General features: G+C 38.1%; 2 protein-coding genes across 3 annotated transcripts; both read right to left on the reverse strand.

Annotated features, from left to right (window-relative positions):
• Nucleotides 1-532: 532 nt before the first annotated feature.
• Nucleotides 533-1,963, reverse strand: LOC117917446 (EID1-like F-box protein 3). Its single transcript, XM_034833734.1, has one exon. It carries the CDS (start codon nt 1,946-1,948, stop codon nt 956-958), a length of 993 nt encoding a protein of 330 aa, XP_034689625.1. The 5' UTR covers nt 1,949-1,963; the 3' UTR covers nt 533-955.
• A 2,779-nt stretch (nt 1,964-4,742) lies between these two features.
• LOC117919371 (protein HUA2-LIKE 2-like) lies at nt 4,743-24,753 on the reverse strand. Of its 2 annotated transcripts, none has more exons than XM_034836553.1 (12): nt 24,250-24,753; nt 23,381-23,457; nt 9,874-11,994; nt 9,150-9,690; nt 7,660-7,768; nt 7,394-7,506; nt 7,113-7,300; nt 6,555-7,029; nt 5,966-6,428; nt 5,685-5,873; nt 5,480-5,534; nt 4,743-5,290 (listed from the first exon to the last, which is right to left on the reverse strand). In XM_034836553.1, the coding sequence occupies exons 1-11, from the start codon at nt 24,373-24,375 to the stop codon at nt 5,509-5,511; spliced, it is 4,428 nt and encodes a 1,475-aa protein (XP_034692444.1). In that variant the 5' UTR covers nt 24,376-24,753; the 3' UTR covers nt 4,743-5,290; nt 5,480-5,508. The 2 variants fall into 2 exon arrangements, with proteins under 2 accessions (XP_034692444.1, XP_034692443.1); XM_034836552.1 differs by having other exon boundaries at nt 4,743-5,383.
• Nucleotides 24,754-25,179: the final 426 nt, after the last annotated feature.

The following is a 25,179-nucleotide window of genomic DNA, read 5'->3' on the forward strand; positions in this document are numbered from 1 at the left end:
TTATTTTTAGATATGTTGATTGATATAGACAATTTACTTTTAACTAAATAAAAATTCAAATATTTTGACTTTTTTATTAAGTCAAAAAATAAAAGGTAAAATATTAGTATAAAGCAACAAGATGATGCACATGTGGCATCCTCTTATTTTGTTACGCGTATATTTTTTATATAATATAAAAAAAATACCCTTATTATCATGCTATGATAATGATACCCTAGAAAGAAAGAAATCAAAATCTTAATAATGGTGAGTTTTGATTATAATCTTAATAAATTTTTTAATAATACAGTCATGAGAATATGATAATGTATAAGAAATTAAATGGTTTGTCATTGCAATTGGGAGAAAGATTTTCTTCCAATAGGGAATATATGCCAATAAAACCTACCACACTAAGGTTTAGAAATATATTCTCATTCTCATATATTTCCTGATTATTAATTGGTTTTGATGTAATGTCAATTAAAAAGAAACTAAGTATAAACTTTTGTACACATCCGATTCGATATAATTGTGCCTCGATTGGGTATTTTAGAATTTTTCTTAATTGATGACAGCTAGGATGATGACATGGCACATTGAGAAAATGAGAAATCTACTCAGAGGTCAACACATCACATTAGAAAGGACAAGATACAAATGCCATCAACAAATTGATGGAGAATACAAGGCTAACAAATCCAGAATAAGAAATATCGTCAAAAAATGAGGATCTAAATATCCATCAACCTCCACGTCACCCACCTTTATTTTGAGGGCCGGTCGCGGTCCATTGCCTCTCAACCCACTGAATCTTTGAATATCGAATTATTGGTCACCATAATTCAGGACTAAATATTGTTTAGTGACATGTCAAATTGGTGTGGATAACGTGGCAAGATTTGGAGTGGGGTGTGGGGGGTCACTCTGGAGTGGAGCCATCAGCCAAGTGCTTCAACAAATCTCTCTAGTCTTAAGTACAAAGGGATTGATCTGGTGGGCCATCTGCGGCAATCTCCTCGCTGATGGAGCTCACACTGCCATCCGTCACCGTCCGATCATCACATTCACTTCGACCGGACCCATCGTCTGCATCATCACTACATCCATCTTCCGCATCCTCATCGTCTCCATTGTCTTCATCAGATGAAAGAGGCACGAGCCAGCACGTGCCGTGCAAGTGTCCGTTCAGACACACAAAGTACTCCAGCCCGCCGTCGTGGGTGCCGAGCCGCCGAGCTGCGCTCTTGGGGACGAGTCTCGCGGCGGTCATACTCCACACGCGGGCCCCACAGTAAGGACAGCACACTCTCTCCTCTAGCTTCACCTGCCGTCTGATCAAACACGCCCTCGTCTTTGATCTCATAAATCCCCTAAATACCCCTCTGTATATCCCCAAATCATCCTCCCTCTCCCCCATTGGATGCTCACACGGATCACTCACATACAGCAGATCGCCACTACATTTCTTCGTCAAAAAGCTCCGACCCGACGTTTTCGAGAACCGTGACTCCTTCACGAAGTGGCCGGGTGACGGCCGACTCACTCGGAAGTGCCGAGTCGACTCACAGCCACAGCAGAAGAACATCAGCTTGGCGAGCGCGTGCCATCCCCCGCCAAGTCTGCCGTTCGGCGCACCGGTCGCCAATGCCGTTACCATGCGCGGTGCGCGATACACGCATAGCTCCCTCCATAATAGCCGTGTCGCTACAGCTCTGAGCTTCCGGTTCACCGCGGACGCCGCGCAGAGCACGTGGATGTCCCACTTGATGGACTCGAAGATCAGAACCAGTATCCGCTCGTTCAGTATCCCCGACTCACCCGAATCGGATGCAGGACCCGGTGAGTTCAATCGCAGCCTCTGGTTCGCGCTCATTCCGGCGGCGCTGTGCTTTCGCGAGAGGGTGGTGTGTACGCGCTTATAAATAGACCTCTCTCCAGGACCGCCGGGACACGCGTCATCCATCCAATGGCCAGTAAAGGTCTAGATCCTGGGCTGCAAGTAATGCACGTGTCCCCTCCCCATTGGGTAGAAGACGCGTGTCGATGAGCCATTACTGGAATATTTGATATCGAATCGAGGAGTAACGTCAGCGCTTGGATGAACCTGAGGATCTTTCGCCACGTGTCTACGGCTTCAAAATGGAAGATATTTCCCTTGTGGCTCGAAAATATCTCAAGTGTTGCGTGGCAGATTATGAGACAGCGTTTGACACGAGTCCACTAAAATATATTTTGGTACTCTTAACAGTCCCCACCACTAACGGCTCCCCACGTGGGAATTTATGAAGCGTACACGTATTATCTCCAATGATTTGATTATTGGGAGGTCACATGGCGAGGGAACAGAGCATGGACGATACGGAGGAGGAAGGACGAAGGCAAAGGAAAAAAGAAAGAGAGAGAGAAATGAAGTGGAAAAGAAAAGAAGAAGAAAGTTGTTGGTGTGCAGAGCTTTCTCAAATCAACGCCTACTTTGTCAGAAAACATGACATGTTCTGACTTCTGATTCAATCCACACACCGCCCTTCAGGCGCGTTCCTTCACGCTCCTATTCAATATTTGTATATTCGAAAATTTTAATTTTAAAATAAAAATGGAAAATGTTGATTTAGCCATCGCTTTTGGTAGGTGACGTCTATACTCAATAGATAAGGTTCAATCATTATTTGCTACTTACGATAAGTTTCAAAAACATTATGAAAAATATTCTTTATGCTACCACTAAATATAAAAGTCTATTTATATTATTAGATATCATCATATTCGCATAGTTGTCGAATAATTGTAATGAAAAAATTATTAAATTTAATTATATTATGTATTATTCCATTTGAATTTTAATAATATAATAATAATAATAATTTCGATAAAATAAGTTGTACAAAATTATAATATTTTAATTATTTATAAAATATACTCGTCCCGCCCTACTACATCTAATTTTTTGAATAAGATGGAGTTATGAATTATTTTGAATAAATGGGTGTGATCGAGTTGGGATTGGGGGTAACCTATCCTCTGTTGGTATTATCACTTAATAAAATGTAAAATAAAAAATTTAAATAAGTTTGATTTGTTTCCACTTGAATTTGCAAAATTGAAGTTCTATAAGATTTGGATTGAATATCTTTGATTAAAAATCAGATTGAGATAAATCTAGTCAAGTTAGTTTAAATTAAATATTTATTAATTCAAGTTAGGTCTAAGGTGATCATAAAACTCAATCTAACCTAATAATAAATATAATATCTTATATTGATTTTACTTTAAACTTTCTTACGTGTTTTTAAATTATTAGGATTTTAATTCATAATAAAGAAAATAAGATATTACAAAGGATATATAAGAATACCCTAATATTCCACATAGAAAAAGCATATAATATAATTAATGAATTAAAATTCGTATAATATTATTCAATTCAAAATCTTAATGGTGACAAAATCTTTGTCCACATAAGGTTGTCGAGAAAGGGAAAAGGGTAAGAATTTAAAAAGTGGAATCCGAGTCATCATGCTGGGGAGGGAACGTCAAGATGGCCATAGAATAAGGAAGGGTCCGTATCGCAAGGCCCGATATGATGCCACATGTCAATTGCGATGACATGGAAAGGCACACACATGGCAATCACCAGGATTTAGGTTTTTAGAAAATAATGGTAATGACCTTTTCCATGGACACGTGGTAAACAAGGACATTCCTCAGATTTTATGAGGACACGTGTCGAACGTGGAAGCGGGTGGACCATAGGAGGATAATACCGTTGGTGGGATAAGATTTGGTCATGGAATCAGCTGATTGTTGAGAATTTTTGAAGTAGACTCAATTCTTTGGTGGTCGACAACTGTGGCATTGTCCACTTACAAATTTATTTTTTAAAATAATCCTGGTGATATGGAATAATTCAAAATTCTGTAATTTTAAATATTTTCTTAGTAGGATATGAATCTAAATATATTCTTGACTAATCTAAGTAAGTTAAAATTAAAGTATTTTAATGAAAATGAAGTAATTTAAGAATATATATATATATATATATATTTAAAAAAAAAAATTAAAATATTAATACAAAATTAATAGTCAAATTAGAATGTGATTTTATGTTTGAATGAGAATGGAAGTCACTTAAAAATAGTCAAACTATAGAATGATAATGTCAAGGTAGTATGATAGTGGGAAATTGAATTATTGTTTAGGCAAGGATAGTTTTTATTAGGTCACCCAACTTTATGCTTTATGCTCCACATTTGATGATTGAGATCCTTCTATTCTCCTTCTAGTTAGAATGCTTGCTCCAAATTAAGAAATTTCCATTCTATGTTGGTCTCCCATTGTTTTCTTTACTAGTGATTCAAGAACCCATACAGGGGAAAGTGGATCCCAAGACCAGGGTGTCTAATAATCGTAAGAACCCTAGTGGGAATATATAAGAATGGTTGCTCCAATTGTTTACTTTACAGGTGATTCAAGAGCCCACACAAGGAAAGTAGATCCTAGAAGGAGGGTGTGTGACAATTGTATGAACCCTAGAGGGAATTACCCTACCAACTCCTGCATTTTGCTTTCACATCTTTTTAATGAACACTTCAAATCAGATGCAAAATCTTCCATGAAAAAAAAAAAGAAAAAAAAAACTCTCCATTCAGTTCCATTTGAATAAGAAAGGATTAGCATAACAGCAAGGAAGAGCAGTTCAACCAGGGGCCATTTTATTTTTTTGAATAATAAACATATAGAGTTACAACCCATAATCATCATCAGAGACAGATCACCTCATAAAAATTTATTAAAAAATGAATCATTTTTTTAATCCATGTCATAGCAATCCACCAAAACATATACATATTTCATACGCAACTCTAATGATAATTTTGTTCAAATGCCACTCAATTATAATCCAGACATGCAGGTCAAAAAGGACGTTCCCCAATGCATAAAACAAAATGAGAAATCTTTACAGTAGAGCTGCAAGTTGAAGGTAGGAATCTATTGGGGTGAAAAAGTTTAAATAAATTGGCCTCTCCAAAGTGAAAAAAAAAAAAGAAAAAAGAAAAAAAGGGTTATAAAATTCCTATGAAGATTGAGGAGGAAATTAATTATGATGAGAAAGATAAACAGAAGAAGATGGTGAATACACGACAGCCTGTGGCTTGGTTAAAGCTCACCGAATCTTCATTGACCGTCTCCTGCTCCGCATTTGCAGAAACTATGGTAGAATTACATATATTTACAATCAGAATTATATCATTTCTGCCGTCTGTTGGTGCTGCTGCATTGTCTTCTAATTCATCTGTACCTCAGCAGCCTACAAATAAATGCCCCAGAAAAATTCTCTTATATTTTGAACAAGCCGCAGGACCAAACAAGCTACAGAACCCAGATCAAAAATGGGCCATGCCTGACAATTGTGCACCGGTACATCATAATCAGTAAGGGCAAAAAGGGAAATTGAAACTCAGTATTCAAACAAGGTTATGTAACGACAATACCATACCAGAGAAAAGCAAACTCTTCATAATTTACTCATCTTGGTCGCCAATAGTTGGGACCTGAAACACAAAAAATAATGTAAAAAAGGCATCTGAAATAGTCAAAGACAAGGTGGAACCATGGTTTCTTTCTTTCTTTTTTTTTTTTATCTTTTTTTTTTTTTTTTGTGTTTGTTAATAATAATGACAATGAATAGAAAAACTGCATACCTCTACTTGCCACTGGAATTGCGCCTTCAGAGGGTGTGGGTCTTATAGGCACGGAGTTTCTGTGATTCATGGGCCGGGGAGGACAGGGCCACCATTGGTTTGGTATTCTTGTTGGCTCACATGGTGGGCCATTGTATGGAGGATGGGAATGGGAATATGTCATCTTGGCTTTGTCAGGATATGATGGACCTAACACCAGAGAAAAAACCCTCAAGAGTAAGAAACAAACCAAAAAATTCACGTGTACTATGTCATATATAAGTAGTACAGGAGAACTTTACCATGAAAACCGGGGCCAGAAAACCTCCAGTTCTCACCAAACTCATGTGGGGCCAATTTCATTCCATCATGGTCATTGTAAAAATTTCCAGGCTCCATGTTCTGCCCCCCATGGAATCTGTTGGGGTAGGGAGGAGGGGGCTCCCTCCTGGACTGCACTCGCTGATCTGCCTGAACATAAGAGAATTGATTTGATGGTGCAGAATGAGGCGGTCGAAGGTGATAATTCCTATTATGCAAGTTAGCACCATCCATCTGATGAACATTATTTGCTGGTCGCATGGGATGATGAGAACCAGGAAAATTGCGAAAACCGCTAGAATTAGCAGAGTCAGGCATCTGCATCTGCATCTGAATATCTCTACTTTCAGGAGCTTGATAATGCACTGCCTCTGAAATCGAGGAGTTGATCCTTGGTGCAACTGACTGCTGAACCACAGATTGCTGCAAATTGTCCTGAATATTCTGCAAATTCATACCAAAACAGAAAGGAAGAGAGTATTAAACTAGTATGATTTCCAAAAAGAACTTCTATAGGAACATAACCATGATAAGCTAGAAAGAAAAACAAAGAAGACTACAAGAACCCACATGTGTACCCACATAAACCTTTGAATCACCATCGTGAGTGAAGGGATCAGATATTGCAGATGGAGGAAGGGGCAATGAGGGAGGTGGAGGGGGAGGTGGCGGTGGAGGTGGGGATGTAGGCAGAGGAGGAGAAGATGGAGGCACGTCATTAGGTAGCGGAGGGGCATATGAAAGTGGAAACTGTGGTTCAAATTGATGTGAATTATGTGCGTTGTTGATTCCACTAACATCCCTGGCTGAACTCATTTCAACTTCACAGGAAGGAGCCACATCTTCCATTTCAAGCTCACCGTCAACATCTTCTAAAATATGTCTATGCTTTTCAGCTGTGGGGGTTGCTTCCCGCACTTCAGGGGTTTCAGAATTACGTTCAGGAGTAACAGCTTCAAAACTCCCTCCATCAGAATCACTTCCCTCATCTTCATCCTTGAGCATGCGGGGCATACAGAAACCCGGAAGCTGAAAACTTGAATTGCTGAGGCAATAAGATAAAACTCAATAACTGATAAACTAGAAATATTTATATTCATCTAAACGAGAGTTTCAACAAATTCACACCTTCCATATTCATCAACAAACATGCCCTCCATTTCTCTGATAGGATCATTGAAAGCCCTTTCTGTTCTTGACAGGCGTCTAGAAAAGGAACTAGTACAAGATGAACCACTAAGGGAATCAAGATCTCGCATATGATGACGAACAATGGATTCTGGAAGGATCCTTCTTTCCAGCCAAAGCCTCAAAACCTATTCAACAGGATAGAAGAAAGAAGTAAACCAAATGTCAAAACTAAAAAATAAGACAAAGAAGGAACAATAATAAACAACTTCTTCGCTTGCCTTTAGACATTGCCTACGGTTTTCTTGAGCGGCACTTCCAGGAGGAGCAGCAGCTGACAACAAACGTGGCAAAGCTGATTGGATAGCTGAAGGGTATATTCCTCCAACATCACCTGTAAATTCAAATTAAATCAATGCAAACATATCCCACTTAAACAAACACATTTAGTAAACCAGCCTTCTTTTTGTAGGTTGAGCCATAAAAATGTGTTAATCCATGACCAATACAAAGCAGTAGTGCCATCATGTGACTAGATATGCATTACCTTTCAAACCTCGAGAGCATTGGGTAATAGAATCCACAAGAAAGAACAAGTCCACCCTTTTGTGCAAGCTTGCCTCATTTTCCAAGTTACGGGCCAGAATTTCCACCACCTGAGTTCAGAAAATTATGCACATCAGTTAAATCGCTCTTGTGTGCACTTGTTACTTCTGAGATAACTTAAATCAGATTACCAAAATAAATAGAACCGAATGCAAAGAAGAAACTTCCTGCTGTCTCATCTCCCATGAATTTACGTTAGTGTTGTCCTTGGACTCTTTGGAAAAGGAATTCAGGTTCTTGGTTAAAATTAAAAATGCTAAGAAATGAGAAATTTGGAATTGAAAGCAAACTGGCATTAGGAAAACCCAACAACAAAAGGGTAAGAAGGGTAAAAAAAACATAAAACAAAACAAAAAGGCAAAACCTCTCTCAAACAACTTGAAAAGCAATCACAAAAGAGTGCAATTGATCCACCCAACCCAAGTAAAAATTATTTACCAGAAAGAAAATAAATATGATGGCCTTAATCTGGTGGAAGGCATAATTATTACATAGAATGTACATTATATTGTTATTGTATATTTGCATCCTCATTTGTCAAATAATTTAATATCTTGATTGGACTATTTACAAATTACAACTACACCCTTCCCTAGTATAATTGCATCCCAATCTAGTGAATTTGTGAACCATTTTTGTTACCACACTCTTGATACTTGTGATAGTAAAATCAATATATGAAGTTAAATATTTAGTGGGTAAAGTAATTTAAAGCTTGAGTTTGTGAAAATATAAGTGCATTTGTGTATCAAATTTGCTACAATACGCCAATAAAGGCTAAAGCCTAACAACCCAGGAGACATGCAGCCTCCTCTTGGTGGCACAATAAATGGGGGATCTGAAAACAAAAACACCCTGAATACCATATTAAACCACCAATTTAACAGGTCAATATAAGCATGTCAATAAACTTGAGTTGAAGCCTAACAGACACCAGATTAAGTAAATCTTCACATTCCATCCCTTCACATTGACTATGATAACGGTGAATTTTAAAATAACTGACTTCTCAAATCTTAAAATAAATGGCTGAGAATATTTCCATCTGTTACCAATGAAGCATAATTTCTAAACATTAACTGTAGGGTGCGTGAATTATAATTTGATCAACTAAGTGCAAAAAGGATTCAGCCCATTGATGTCTCTAAGAAAGATATACTAAATCTATGGTAGAAGCAAGATATCCAAAAGGGCAACTGCATTTATAAACAGCATTCAATGAGTGGCCTTTGTACGCAAAAGAAACACAAATAAACAAAAAAAAAAAGAAAGCAACAAGCTTACAAAAAGGGAAAGAAATTTAAAAACCTACATGCTAAAATTGAAACAGGTAAAAGAACTTGTGCTTGTAATTGTAATATAAAGAATATGTTATGATTTGAAGGATCACTAAAAAGTTGCTAGCCAATTTGTCAAATGATATAATTCTACCTTGGCCGCAATGCCGAACTTTGCACAGTCAATGGCAACGCGTGTTGCTCGACCTATGCTCTCCTTTGTCCTTGTTAGTGTTCCTAGCATGGCCTCAAAGGATGTTAGAGCAGCACTTGCTTCTGCAGAATTACTCCACTTGCCCATGGATTTTGGTCTATGGGTAACCGTTGATTCAAATTTACTTTCTTCATTAGCATCAAATGAACATATAGTTTTCTCTTGATGTAAATGAACACCAGGACTACAACAACCATTATTCTGAAGAGAAGTACTATTATCTGAGGTAGACATAGGGCATGTTAAGGTATTGGGCAGAGAGGCCCGAGCAGTAGAATATACTCCATCAGTTGGAGATAAACTTAACCGGTCACCTGAGACATCCTTATCATCCAGGTGTTCATCAGAAACAGAAGCAGAATGAGATAAATGTTGTGTGCCCTGAACATCAGCCATCACATCCTTCACTGAAGTTGGAGATGGAGGAGCATTCATTTCCTTCTGTGTTGGGTCATGTTCGCCTTCTTTCACAGCCTTACACCTATAACACCAAGAAGTACAACAGCTATGGACATTTAGAACAAGACAGATTAAAGAGAACAGCTAGAAAAGAAATACATGCAACATGGAGAAACAAAGTTTGAGATAATAATTGGTATTAGTTACAAAACTTTAATAACACTCTTAGTAGAGACTGAAGTGGAAATAAGGGACATAAGCTTACATGCTATTAATTTGGATGTTCTCATCTTGTGGATGCTTCACAGGCTCAGTATTTTCATGACAGTTATCCTTTACATCGCAGAGAGGCGTGTTGGTACAATTTTGAGGTGAAACTTTAGGAATTTCATCAGCCTTGGAACCAGGACCTGAAACCATCCCAATATGTCCTAAATTATCAAGTCCTCCATCAGGTTTTTCTGCTCTCCTGTTGATCAAATCACAATTTCCACTTCTCGTTTCGTCCTTTGGATGCAACAACTGATCTAGTGAACCTTGATTGGATACAGAACTAGGATGCTTTCTGTCAGGATGTTTTGGGCTCTGGCCAACAACCAAAGTCTTAGTTGTATAAGCACAGATAGACGACCCATTAACATCTTTACCATCAGCCACTACAGCTTCTATAAACATATCTTTGCAGGACTCATCCTTGAGGCTATCAGAATTTTCACCTGGTTGATTACAAATGCCTATTTGTAAAGAAGATTTTGTAGTTTCCTCTGAAATCATTGTGCTTAAATTCATAGGCAAGACAACCTTAGCTTCCTCAGAAGCATCGTTGCCATGGAAGTCTACAATCTCTACATCCAAACCATTCCCATGAGAGTCTACATTCTCTACACGCAAACCATTTTCTGCTATATTTTCCATGCTCATCTGAGGGTATCCCTTTGTAGAAGAAACACAAGTTTGACCATCCTCAGCAGCATTGGCAGACATAGCTTCTAGAGCACGATGTAGTCGTTTAGACGGAGGTAAAGCAGCTTCACCATCCACAGAACGACCGAGTGGTTGGTTCTTCTTAACTGTCAAAAGATGAGTATCATCCTCTGCAAGTTGAATATCATCATTTGAAAGTAATGAATTATCCAGACACCCTTTCACCACAGGTGAGGTCCTGCTAATAACATCATAATCATCACAATTTGAGGGTGTGCAAACCTGTTCCAACAGATTCAATGGAACCTCCATTGGGGATTTCTCTTCTACGCGAACAAGGTTATCAAGCGCCTCCACTGTAGATGATGGTTTACCCATTCGAACCCTAGCTCGTTTCACCAATGGCAGGTGCTCATCACCATCTTCTTTGGAAAATCTTTCATTCGATATTTCACATACATTTTCTGAATTTAATCCACTTCTCTGCACACTTACCTCTAAACCTGCCCCATTGTCTTGTCTAACAGAATCTGGTGTATCGTTAGTAACCCGCTTTCTATTTGGTTTCCTTCTCTTCTTGGTGACAACAGCCTTTGTTTGGAGATCAAACCTTTTGCTCAACTCAATATCTCCCTCCAAACCTTCAACAGACTCAGAGTGCTCAGGTCTACAACCAGACTCTATAGTACTGCCTTCGTTAAAACTAAGGGTGTCAGACTCAGCAGTGACGATTTCAGAACCATTGTCTTCAACACTACCATTCAAAACAAAATTAGGTGAATCCACATCAAGCCATTCAGATGCTTCTGGTGACTTTCGGATTCTTTTGTTCCTTCTCAAAGATCCATTCCTAGTTCCATTAGTGGCTACATCCTCAGAATTCTTTCCACCATCATTAGAAGGCATTATGAGATTCTGGAATCTACAGGAATCCACCCTTGATAAACTTCTAGAAATTCGAGCTGATGATGTCCTCCTCTGTGTAGTGCATGTTTGTAGTCGCATACCCCCAAGTCGCCTTCTTGAAGAGTAAGTAGCCAAAGTTGGTGTTTCTGAAACCACCATATTATCATTAGGCTCTTGAGATAATGCCTCTCCATCATGCAAACCATCTATTTGTGTCACAGCTGCAGCATTTTCAATTGGAAGGTTTGGTTCACTTCTATCCTCAGCAGAATATGAAGTTTTTAATCTTGAATTGACTGCTACTGTGGGGGCTTCAGGCTGATCCTTCAACCCAGAATTAGATGATGAGTCCACTAAATTCTCACTATTTGTCACAGCAACATCATTGGCAGAGTTAAAATCATCAACTTGATCCTGTTTCTTCAACTCCTCATAACTATCAACAATCTCCTGTACTGCACGAACAAAATCAGCACCTTTTCCCTGACGTTTGGTAAGAAGAGATTCTTTTTTCTCTTCTGTAAACTCCTCAACATCAGCAGGGTTGCAGAAGGCTCTGCATGACACAAAATACCTCAGCACAGGGGGGGAAACCCAGAAAAAAGCTTATCAAAGTATCAAACTCTGAGAAGGTGCTCTTGAGACCAAAAACAAACATGTTGAAGAGGTTAGTAACTCCAAACAGAATAATCACTGTTCACCAGTAAGCAATAAGCCATCTCACAATTTTCCAAAGAACCTACTCATCAGAACCAGGCACGATAGCAAATATATTGGTCTTATTTACAAGAACACAAACTTATAAGATACAAGCATCTCATAAAACTCCAACTGAATAAATCATAAACCATCCATAGCTTTAAGCATTTTTCCATTCCATATATATATAGATATATCTTAGAGGTACTTGAGGATTAAGAAGGCATTTACAGGCAGCACTCAGTTGTTTTCTTTTTCCTCGAAAGAAAACTCAATTCCTCTCTATAGTACTTGACATATGTCACTGTTAATTGATGTCCTCTCCTACGTTAGACAGAAGCTGGTTTATATACCTATTTGATTACTTGGAAGTGCATAAATAATTCAAATAGAAAATTAAAGTTTACAAAATTGGAATTTATAAGTTAGAATTTAAAACATGATAAATGTATTGGCCCATCACAGATATTACAATCTACAATAATAGATATCAATTATCAAGAGGAAAGTTGCACTTGTGCGACCCTCTTTTTTAATTTGTAAGTGAAACAATTGAAATATCTCACCAGTAGTTTATGCATAGATAGCACTATCAAGTATAAGCCAAACAGCTCCTGCTGGTACAAGCAGGCTGCCTGCCAGTCTAAAGATATCAGGCTGAGAGGGACACCTGCAAATTCCTTGGTCATTGGGTCTCTGAGGAAGGTACAACCAAAAATAAAAAAATAAAAATGAAAATGAAAAGATACTATCTTGCAACTCAACCAAATCTCTATGGCTATGAAAAATGTCTTAATGTCTCTGGCCATCCTAAAATGTCATAGCATTCCCTTCTAATCACATAACCCAAAAAACAGCTAGCACTAGCAATACCAAAGAACTGACCTCTTGTAGACCCTATTAAACCACTGGAAAAGAAATAACCATCTTTTTTTAATCAGAAACAAACTAATTCATTAATATGAATTCCCAAGTACAAAGGGAGGACGGGAAATATCTCCAAAATATACAAAATCTATTCAAAAAGGAAAAAGAGAATGAACTTCTTAAAAAGGATTAGGAGCTATACATCTCAAGAATATAACATGAACTTGCATAAGTTAGAGTGCATCTCTACAACCCTAATGGGGGTTAAAAAAACACCAACAATAGAAGCTCTTAGCTCCTTGTTTCTCTAAATCATTGACAGCAATCAACTAAATGATGAGACCAAGAGAAAGAAAATTCCCAAGTTGCTAGCAACATCTAGAATTTGGTGAAGGTACTCATCATACATACCTCCTCAGAACTTGCTTTGATTTAAACACCCAAGATATCACAATAACAAATTCCCCCTCCATCCATAATTAAAAGGACAAAAGAGTCTTGACTTGCAGCACACCCTCCAAAAAGGCTAAAATCTCAACCTTAATGACAACACCCTCTTCAACCAGTTTTGAAGAAGCTCTCAGCACTATACCATGATGGTATTGAATTACACCTCCAATCCCCAACTAATCTAGATCATTCAAAGAATATCCACCAAAATATAACTTAAATGAACCCACTAGAGTCAAAATCTATTTTTTTTTAGCAAATCACAAGATTTTATAAATAAGCGCCAAAGAAATAGCACACCAAAGTACACAGAATACATACAATGAGTGCCAAAGGGCACAACCAAAAAAAGAGAGAGATAGAGAGAGAAACACAATGAACAACTCTCTCCCTTAGTGAGAGCCCAACCAATCTACAAAATCCATTAAAGACATATAACCTACTTCTATGTACAACTTCACCCATGAGAAAAGATTACTAAGAAAGAATTTTACAGATCTTGATCCAGTTGCTCTTCATTATCAAACAACCTTCGATTCCATTTTCTTTCCATGTTGTCCAAAAAATACACAAGGGAGCTACTTTCCAAACCTTGCATTTTTTTACCACAAAGAATCCCTATCACCCTAAAAGAGCCTCTCCAACAATGGCGAATTGCACCTAAGAAACACCAAACAATGCAAAAAGCAACTACCAAATGACCCTTGTCTTGGTATAATGAAGAATGATGTGATAAATTGATTTTTTTTTTTCCACGAGGAAAGCATCTATTAACCAATTAACACCCCCTCCTTTAAAGTTGATCTAAGATCACCACTTTTCCCCATTCCAAGACAACATATAAAGACTTAATAGATTCAAGGTATGTAAAAGAGAGATGAAGCAAAAAATCTGCAACCCACTTTTCTATTAAGCTGGACATATAAAGACAACATTTTTTTTTTTATAGGCAAAAGCACAGAAAAATAATATATTAAAAGGAAGAGGGCACCTAAAAGGCCAACCCAAAGCATATAGGAAGTTATACAATAGGTCCCTTAAAGCAACAAACAAAAGAGAGGGAAAATAAAAAACAAACCCGCTCTCATCTAGAGACCAACCAATCAAAAAAATTGATTAAAGAATTGCCCTTCATCTATACACGGCTTAGCCCAAGACCAAAAGTTACTAACAAAAGAATATTTTGATCTTTGAATCGAGAAATCGTCATTATCAAAAGTAATTCTATTTCTTTCCTTCTAAACCATCCAAAAGAGACACAAAGGGGCTGCTCTCCAAATCTTTCTTCTCTTCTTGCCAACAAACGAGTCATGTCACCCAAGAAGGACCTCTTTAACTGATGAAAGAAGAACCCACTGCACACTAAAAAGGGTAAACAACAAGCCCCACAAAACCTTAGACTTGGTGCAATGAATTAGAAGGTGATCAATGGTCTCATCAGCAACACAACAAAGGAGGCATCTATTCGGGAGTGACCATCTCCTCTTCTTTAGTTGATCTAAGGTTAAAACTTTACCCCAAGAAGCTTCCCAAGCAAAAAAGCCAACCTTAGGGGGAGCACAAGAGCTCCAAATAATGCTGTACGGAAATGGGACTGCACTGCTGCCCTCTAAAGTGCTATAAAAGGATTTAACTGAAAACAAACCATCCTTGGCAACCCTATCCTCCATGTTGGTGACCACCTTCTTCCCTTGTAAGGTGACAAGGAATCTCTCCACCGTCTCCATCTCCCAATCATTAACGGCCTAGAAAAATGTGGGTTCCAACCCCCCCTCCTCCCCCAAAGTAACCCACACCTCTACCACCCACTCCTCTTCAGAAACCGCCAGCAAGAACAACGAAAGGAAGGAAATGCTTAAAGTGTCATCACCACACCACCTATCCTTCCAAAATCTCACTCTTCTTCCATCCCCCACGGAGAAAACGAAATTGCTCCTCATTGAAGGTCATTCCTTCCTTAATTTCCTTCCAAAACCCCACACCATACCCCTCCCTCACTTCTCGGGTACACCACCCCCCTTCTTCTACCCCATACTTCCTACTTATCACTTGTTTCCATAGTGTCCCCTATTCTTCCATGAAACGGCAACTCCATTTACTCAATAGGGCTCTATTAAGATTAGATATGCTTCTAACACCCAAACCGCCGCCCTTCCTTCTATCAGAGCAAACAACCTCCCACTTTACAAGATGAGGCTTCTTCTCCAACCCTCCCCCACCCCAAAGAAAGTCCTTTTGAATTTTCTCTAATCTCAATCTAACCACTCGTGGCATATGCACAAGGGACATGAGGTATATGGGCATACTTGACAAAGTGCTCCAAATGAGGGTGATCTTCCCTCCTTTGGAAATAAATTGTCTTTTCCACATGGCAAGCCTCTTCCGGAATCTCTCCTCCACCCCATCCCAAACCGCCACTGATTTATGAGCAGCCCCCAAGGGGAGCCCCAAGTAAGAGGAGGGTTGCAGCCCCACCTTGCAACCAAGTTCAAGGGCCAAATCCTCCACATTCTCAACCCTTCCTACCAGAAGGATTTCACTCTTGTCCAAGTTGATTTTCAGCCCTGAAATGGTTTCAATCCACATTAAAATCCAACTCAAAAAGGTCATCTGCTCTAAGGAAGCTTCACAAAACACCGTAGTACCATCAGTGAACAACAAGTGGATAACTTGAACCCCATTTCCTCCCCTTCCCCTAACCCTGCAGCCTGATAAGAAACCCCCACTCACAGCTCTATTAATGAGGCAGCTTAGGGCTCCATCCCAATCACAAAGAGGTAAAGCAATAGGGGATCCCCCTGCCTCAAACCCCCAGTGCTTTGAAAGAAACCTAAAGGAGTGTCATTAACCAAGATCGAAAACGATGCAAAGGAGATACACCATCTTATTCAACCTGCTCACTGCTCCCCAAAGCCCATTTTTTTGCATCACAATTAGGAAAAAATTCCAATTTAGGTGGTCATAAGCCTTTTCTAAATCCAGTTTACATAACACCCCCCTCTCATTCCTTTTTAACATAGAATCAATAGCCTCATTAGCTATCAACGCAACATCAAGAATTTGCCTTCCTTCAACAAACGCGTTTTGGGCTAGAGACACCACCCTATTGATCACCTTTTTCATCCTGTTAGCTAACACTTTAGCCAACAACTTGTAAATACCACCCACCAAGCTAATGGGTCTAAAGTCTCTTAAGTCATCTGCACCACCTTTTTTTGGGATTAAAACCAAAAACATAGCATTCAGGATCCTAACAAATCTCTAAAAAAGCCCATAATTTCTTCCTTCACAAACTCCCGTCTAAACTGCTAGAAAGCAATGGAGAAACCGTCCGGTCCAGGAGCCTTGTCCCTATTCAGCTCAAACAGGGCAGGGAAAACCTCCCCTTCGTTGAAAGCTTCCTCCAATTTTGCATCATCCTCAGCCCCAATTCTTTCAAATTCCAACCCTTCCAAGCTAGGGCGCCAATCTCCTGGATTCGTCAACAGATTATGAAAGGCCCTAACCACCCCCTACCTAATCTCATTTGCCTCTAAAAAACAAGAGCCGTTAATTTTAATCTTAGCCAAGCAATTTCTCCTTTTGTGGGCATTTGCCATCCTACGGAAGTAGCATGTGTTTGTATCTCCTTCCCTCAACCAAACTTCTCTTGACTTTTGCCTCCAAGAGACTTCCTCCATGAGAACCTATTTCTTATAATCCTCCTTTGCCTCCTTTCTAGCCTCCACTTCTTCCAGATTTAACCCTCTTAATTTCTACTACTCGTCCCAAAAATTTACTTTTGCTAAGAATATATGTTGTCTTCATTCCAAGAATTGTTTCTTAATCAGCTTATTCAAGACAACATATAAAGTCTTCATTATAATCCAGTTTATTCAAGACAACATTTTTTTCCACATATAAAGTCTTCAAGAGAGGCTACATATAAAGACTTAATATAAGAGAGAGCCTAAGTCTTCATTTCTCAATCAACTAGGTTGCCTTAGAAATCAAATTCCAAGAATTGAAATTATTAAAGATGGATTATATTTAAAAGGTTTTACAGTTTGAGAGGGGGAAAAAAACTATGGTTATAAGAAAAAGAGTTAAAATTAACAAAGGAGCTTGTTTTGGATTCTCTCAATCTAGCTGTCACACAATCTAGCTGTCACACAAAGTAGGATCCTGAAAATAGATAGAAAGTAGGAAACAAGGAGTAAGATATAACTAGATCAAAGAAATTCCACCTTTTACTCCCCCACCCCACCCCAACCAACCAAAAAAAAACCAACTAGGCTTAGGCATGCTTTCAACAGTTGGGTTTCAAAAACTAGGTGCTCTGATGTGCTAATTCCTAAGCCCATGTAATTAACAAGCCAACCCCTAAGGTAGCACCATAATGTGGAGGATAAACTCTTTACTTGCTCTTAAATAAGGTTGGGATCAAATCAAGTACTTGTCCTCGTATTAATTTTGGGGTCAAAGGCCAAGCTAAATGTTTTCAAAAATCGACTCATATTGGCAACTTTAAATGTGGAATTAGATGAAGAAAAAAATAATGGCAACTATGAATTCAAGATGATAGTCATGAGTTGTGACCAACGCTCTCTAAATCTTAATGCCCACCACCAAACCTAATCCTTCAGCCTTTTAGTCATTATGTCAATGGTAAGGAGAAACTGAGATAAAGGATCTCTCTCTAACCTAAAAAAATCTTGATCTAACCCTCCCTTCACATTAATCAAAACCAAGAAGATAGTTGTGAGGAGGCAAACCCTCATAAACCTACATCATCCATAGCTAAAGGCTTTACCCTCCAAAGAATGATCTATAAATCCTTTTCAACATGCTCATAAGCTTTCTTAAAGTCAACTTTAGACACCAAAAGAGCCTAATTTTCATGGAACTTAATTTTCATAAGAGACCCTAGCTAGGTAACATTGCTAGAACATTATGTAAGTCAATGTGGCTGTAAGGATCAAGCCTTCCAATAAAGCAAGGGTCTCAATCTCTATGATAACCCCTTTCTAACATGTGCAAGTAAGCCCTCAACCATCAAGTTCTTGTGGTCTCTTTTGTTGATAGGTATCAAGTTCTTGTGATCTCTAAACACACCTTTTATCACAATGCCCTAGATTACTTACAAAAATCATCAAAATTAAGCTTGAGATACACGTTGAATAGAGTCTCCACTTGGAATAATTCCCTAGAGAAACATGCAAATCTCAAATCAAAACATAAAACCTAAAGAAATGAGAGAAAAAATATTGAATCCCACAATGATTCCAAACATCTTTGTTTATTCTCAAAGGTCACAAATCCCCAAGGTTTGACATTGCTCTCTATTAATATTAACTAAATAATTGCTTGAGTTGTAAGCCGTGAAGGGACCCCACTCCCATCATCACCACCAAAATAAAAAAGGTAGTAATCATCAAATCATCTACACCCCTAGGAAGAACCTTAACAATCGCTAAAATAGTCTATGCCAGAATATTATACCCACTAGGCAATGGGGAAATAAAAGGCTAATCATTCCTCCACAACCTGTATAGAATAGTGCCCCATTAAGGTTGATCTTGGGCTTGGAAATCTGCCCCAGAAACGAAAGAATGAGATTAGGTTTATAGACATTGTCTATCATGGCTTCGAAGGAAAAAATGCCTTCAATGAATAAGACACTTTAATAAGATTCCTATTCACCACGAAACACTCCAAGGGCCTATTTTAATATTTTCGAAAACAGTTTTTGAGAACTAAACAAAATTTTATTTGGGAACACAAATATTTTTTTTGATAGACAAAGAGGACCATTAGATTAAAAACACGCCAAAAAACAGGGGGCGCTCCCTATGTACACAAGTTGTATACAAAGAAGGCCCAAAACAAGGCAACAAAAGAAATATAAAGCCTAAGAAGGATTAGTTAAACAACAACCCAATCACCCAACAAATTTCGAAAAGAGAGATAGTCCAAGTCCAAGTCCACAAATTGTTGAGACCACTCAAGCAGGGACCGAAGAAAGAGTTTCCTCAAGCTCGTATCTGACATCTCTTCCTCTTGGAAGATTCTTCGATTTCGCTCTCCCCAAATACACCAAAACAGACAAATAGGCGCCATTTTCCAAACTACACTCCTTTTCTTCCCCAGGCCTTTCATTTTCCATTCAAGAAGCAAATTTCTCACTGATTCTGGGAGCACCCACACCACCCCAAACGAAGAAAACAACAAATTCCAAAGATCCCTTGTCTTACCACAATGAATTAGGATGTGGTTCGCCGTTTCCTCATTTTCTTTGCACAGATTGCATCTATTAACCATAAACCAGCCCCTCCTCATTAGCATATCTACAGTGGAAATTTTACCCCAAACTGCTTCCCAAGCAAAAAAACGAGTTCTTAAAGGGGCATACGAACCCCAAACCTCCTTTTCTGGAAATAAAGGGCTATTGTCTTCCTTCAAAGACCTATAATAAGATTTTACCTTAAAAGTTCCTTTCCTCTCAATTTTCCAAACCAGAAAATCCTCCCCTTCTTGCACCTTTACTGCAGAAATGTAACCCAAAAAGCGGTTCACCTCCTCCAACTCTCAATCTTGAAAGGGTCTTCTAAAGTGCACCTCCCATCCCCCGCCTCCACCTTCTTGTCTTCCCCAAAGATCAGCCACTACTGCAGAATTATTAGCTGCAATTCTAAACAGCAAAGGGAAGAGATCCTTTAGCTTAGAGTCTCCAACCCAAATGTCCCACCAAAATCTGGTTCGTCTCCCATTTCCAATACGAATCCTAGTTCTAAGAAAGAACTCCTCCCAACCCTTCCTAATGTCTTTCCAAAGGCCCGTCCCATAAGACTCCCTCACCTCTCTAGTGGTCCACCCACCTTGCACCTCCCCAAATTTACCAACAATGACTCTTCTCCAAAAACTCTCCCTTTCTATAGGAAATCTCCATAGCCATTTTCCGAGCAAAGCATGATTGAAATCCTTCAAGTACCTTAACCCCAACCCACCATGCCTCTTATCTTTGCAAATAACCGCCCATCTTACCAAGTGGATCTTCCTTCTCTCCTCCATATCTCCCCACAAGAACTCCCTTTGAATTTTTTCCAATCTGAGTCTCACTTTCCTTGGGATAACAAAAAGTGACATAAAGTAGATAGGGAGATTTGAGATATGAAAAACAGTTTTCTCGACTTATTCTCCATAAAGGAATTGTACACCTATGTACAATGCAAAAGTTCTCAAAGTATTCTCCATAAAAACAACTAAAAACAATTCAATTTTTCATTAAAAACAATACAAAAGTTCCTCTTTTTTTCCTTTTATTATGTTGTATCTTTGTATTCATATCTAAATTTTTATCCTTTTTAGTTTATCCCCCGTATCCTAAACTTTGGAGTAAAAGAATCTAAGTCCTAAATAGTTTAGGAGTTGAAGAATCTGACTCTTAAATATGTATCCACACTTGAGTCCAAGCAACATAGCAACAGCCCTTATCATTCTGCTTAAAACAAAGAAAAAAATAGGCCTTCACCTAACCTCCCAAGTTGCAATTTACTAGCACGACAAAACTAGCAGAAGAAAAACAACTCTAAACCAAAGCCTCCATTTGGGACTAAACTCTTGCCCAAGCATGACATGGTCTAAGAATCCCAATCAACATTTTTTTTTTTTTTTTTTTATCAGTAAGTAATATGTGTATTCAAAAGAGGCGCTAAAGAAGCGACTCAAATAGTTACAGTATAGAACAACTCACCCCTTTACAAAAGAACCCAAGCCACTAAAAAAGCACAAAAAACCCAATCAACATACTCATATACTTTCACAAACTCATCCTTAAAAACCATCCCTTACATGTCTTAAAGGACTCTCATTCATCACATCATTTGCAACCAACACCACATAAAAAATCTTAGCACCCCCCATGAGAATGCTCCTTGCAATAGGGAAATGGTACCCTCAAGGAACATTTGAAGACATTTAGATAAAACTTCAGCTACAATTTTATAAAGATTGATTAATAGAGTTATAAAACTAAATCCAACTACATTTAGTGCAATTAAGACAAGTCACATGATGGAATCATCAAAGAGATTACACACACAAAAGGTTTGAGTGCCATACAAAGTAAGCATGTTTTAGGAAATTTTGATAAGGTTAATTTAGAATTTATAGTAATGAAAATAAAGAATTTCCAATACTAACTAAATGAAGAATCTAGATAGTATGAGTATGAGTATTTATTTAGTAAATTTATAAAGATTGATTGATAGAGTTATAAAACTAAATTCAACTACATTTAGTGCAATTAAGACAAGTCACATGATGGAACCATCAAAGAGATTACACACACAAAAGGCTCAAGTACCATAGAAAGTAAGCATATTTTAGGAAATTTTGATAAGGTTAATTTAGAATTTATAGTAATGAAAATTAAGAATTTCAAATACTGATTAAATGAATAATCTAGATAGTATGAGCATTTATTTAATAAATTTAAAGATCTAGTAGAGTTAAGCTTCAACTTAGGTTTTGATTTTCTTTTATAAATAAAGGGAAAAACAACAAATAAGGACACTTTTTGCTCTCTCTCTCTCTCTCTCTCTTTCTCCTTCTCTCAATAAGAAAACAAGAATACTATTATCAACACCTAAAACAAATTGGCACCAACATGGCAAAGAAATAGAAGAAAGAAACAAAATTAAACTTCCCTTTCAATTAAGAAGCACCCATCCAACCAACAAGATCTAACATAGGCAATGAGGCAGTATATAGGAACGTCCTAATCTAAAGCCAAAAAGAATTTAACTTATAAGAACATTATCCGACTAATCCACATTTTCAATCCCTCTATGGTTCCTCTCCTTCTAACTAGTCTAGAATAAATACAACACGGTAGTCCTCCATGCCCTCCTTTGGTTCTTACCCACAAAAGTCCCTTGCCAACTTAACAAAGCATGTTCAGCTTTAAAAGGCAACACCCACTCAATGCCAAATAAAGAGGGAGTCAGATGCCATAGGATCCTCATTTTTAATCACTGAATAGCATTAATGAATATTAAAAGTGTTGAAGTCTACTTTTTCCATTGCTCTCTATGCCCGAGGAGGTTTAGAGGACCCGCTTCACACCTTCCCCTGTTATCTTCTTTCAAAATATCACCTTCTCTCTTTTTTTCTCAAATGTATCAAAAAGAAAAGTAAAAAACATGATATCTTCTTTAAACGAACCCTAGAAAAATCTTTGTTTTTTATTAGGCAAACAAAAAGACATATTTACAAATAAAGGACCTAAAAACAATGCAACAAGGTACACATGATGTATACAATTAGCACAAAAAAACAGGCAAGTAACAAGGAAGATAGAAAAAAGACAACTTTTTTTTTATGAGTAAAGCAAAAGAGTAGAGCACCAAAACAGCACTCCAAAGTACATAGGGGGTATACAATGAACGCTTAAAAGCACAAACAAAAGAAGAGGAATCAACAAAAAACTACGCCCAAGGAGCCCAACCAATCCACAAAATCTACAACCTAAGGACCAGAATTTAAAACACGATTTTGAATGCAAAGCCAAGAGCACATTAATAGCATTGACTTCCATATCTTCTTCTTTGACCCTATTCGACTTGGGTTCTGAAAAGCCTAAAATTTTTTCTTAAATAAGAGTTTTATATACATGTTTACCTAATTTTATCAAAAGAGATGTTGACTTAAAGAAAAAGAAAAGGAAAAAAAAAAAGAAGCTTTTTGCTTATGTAGGAAGCTTCTAGGTGAAGGTAAAACAAAAAACTATTCCATACAGGACTTCTTCTGCATAACGAGAGAAGAAACTAGCAGCTATACCAAACAGCAGGTTATCAACATGAAAAAAATTCTCACCCAGGATAGCACATAACATCTAATCCAGAAAAACAAAATGAAAAACCTCCAAAAATGGCATAAACACTCACATTTGTTTGGTTCCAAAGAAGTAGACGAGTACTTTCCTCCAATCAGCTGAGTAACCCCACTTCTCCGGTTCGCTTACCTGCCATCAGCAAACAAGTACATGAGCCTGCATTAATACTACAGAGCCCAAGAAATAGGTCTGTCTTTCAATAGCATGAAAGTTAAACTTCCAATAAAGAATGCAAAGCCTGCCTCTTGGCCCCAATCATTTCCCAAATTTCACAGCGAACCTCAACATTTTCCTGTCCCCCATACTTCTGATGCTGACCAAAAAATAGCATAAAGGTTTGTGGCCATAACTTATAACAGTGCCTACTTCTTATTATCCATTACACCATAAATGGACGGATTCAAATCACCATAAAGAGAGGTGAAAAAGAATCCACCATAGTGAAAATAGATAGCAAACTTTATTTCAAATAAACTCTTGGAGGAAGAACAAAAAGAAAAAAGAGAAAAAACTCTTTTTCCATTTCGCTATCTTAGATACTAAGAAGGTTATCAACAATAGCATGCCACTGATAAATCACAAAGAAAAATCGAAATACCAAAAAAATCAAAATAAAAATAAAAATGAATCTAGATCCACAAACAAGACGTCGCGAAGTACAACTCTTTCAAAAAAGCTAAGCATATAACGGCATGAAATCACAAACCCTATCTACAGCATATTCTTCAACTGCATGATCAAAGAATCGATGTTTTTACAGTAAATTTGTACACACAACGACTGCCCAAATACCCAAAAGATCATCTATAGGTGCTAAGTAAACAACTAAGAGTAATCAGAAACCCCAACAGAGATGCATTTCTCAACTACGTCATCAAAAACTGAAATTTTCTTTTTTAAGAGTAAGAATCAGACACATACCGTAGCAGGCCATGCAGGAAAACCCTTGACCTTGGCGAGGACAAGATCGCCGACCTTCCATTTCCGCCGAGAGGCAGCGGCCGCCGCCGCGGCTTTACCTGAACCTTTTCTGCGACTTGGCGCCATCGGAAGTCGGAAATCGCTATGCCTCCGATCAAATTAGGATATCCGTGTTTCAAGCTCAGCCAACACGGAGATCGAATTCACCGGTCTTTGGAAATCGCCCGCCTTTCGGAAGAGAAAGGGAGCGCTTTCGAAATTTCTAGGGTTTCCGGAGCACGATTCGATGAATGAAGTTGCAGGCATTGAAATTTGAGAGAAAACAAGAGAGAAAAATAGATAGTTCCGGGAAGAGAAAGTGGGCGTCCCAGTGAGTCTATAGAAAACCCTAATTCTTAGAGAGAGAAGGAACGACAGGTGTAGTTGTGGAAGAAGCCCTATTCACATATGTGAATGTGTAGAGATTACAGATATGCATCGCTGGTGCTGAGGCTGCGGCTAGACTGCGCTGGGGTGCATAGGGTTGTGAGGAGCTTGACTAACGTGCGCCCGGCGTGGAAAAATCTAGTCCCTATGCACACTGTGCACGACCACGTGAGTTACCAACTGATTATGGGTTAGATTCTCTGCGCCGCTGAACACGAATAGGGCTGTGAACCTTTGTATATGCGCCACGTCAGCCGAAACAAGTAATAAGGACGAGGCTCTAATGGTGAAAATTATTTTTGTAATAACAAAAATAAGAAGTTGAAAATGAGTTTGTGATTCGGATTTAAATGCCATAATAATAATTTAATTTAAATAAAGCTCTGATTGATTGAGATAAAACTTATCCACTATCAAATAACGGTTTTATTTAAATAAAATAATTCCGTTATATAATAATTGTTTTAATTATGGTTGAGAGGGTTTTTTGAAAACCCACCTTCT

This window comes from Vitis riparia, chromosome 7, assembly GCF_004353265.1.
Source record: "Vitis riparia cultivar Riparia Gloire de Montpellier isolate 1030 chromosome 7, EGFV_Vit.rip_1.0, whole genome shotgun sequence".
Taxonomy (NCBI): Eukaryota; Viridiplantae; Streptophyta; class Magnoliopsida; order Vitales; family Vitaceae; genus Vitis; species Vitis riparia.

Excerpts from the sequence above, each read along its gene's own strand:
- LOC117917446 (XM_034833734.1), bottom strand. The coding sequence starts at position 1,948 with ATGGATGACGCGTGTCCCGGCGGTCCTGGAGAGAGGTCTATTTATAAG.
- LOC117919371 (XM_034836553.1), bottom strand. The coding sequence starts at position 24,375 with ATGGCGCCAAGTCGCAGAAAAGGTTCAGGTAAAGCCGCGGCGGCGGCC. Across the intron at positions 6,429-6,554 it reads AGGTTTATGTGGGTACACAT|AATATTCAGGACAATTTGCA; the intron begins GTGGGTTCTTGT and ends ATGAATTTGCAG. Across the intron at positions 5,535-5,684 it reads AATTCCAGTGGCAAGTAGAG|GTCCCAACTATTGGCGACCA; the intron begins GTATGCAGTTTT and ends TTTGTGTTTCAG.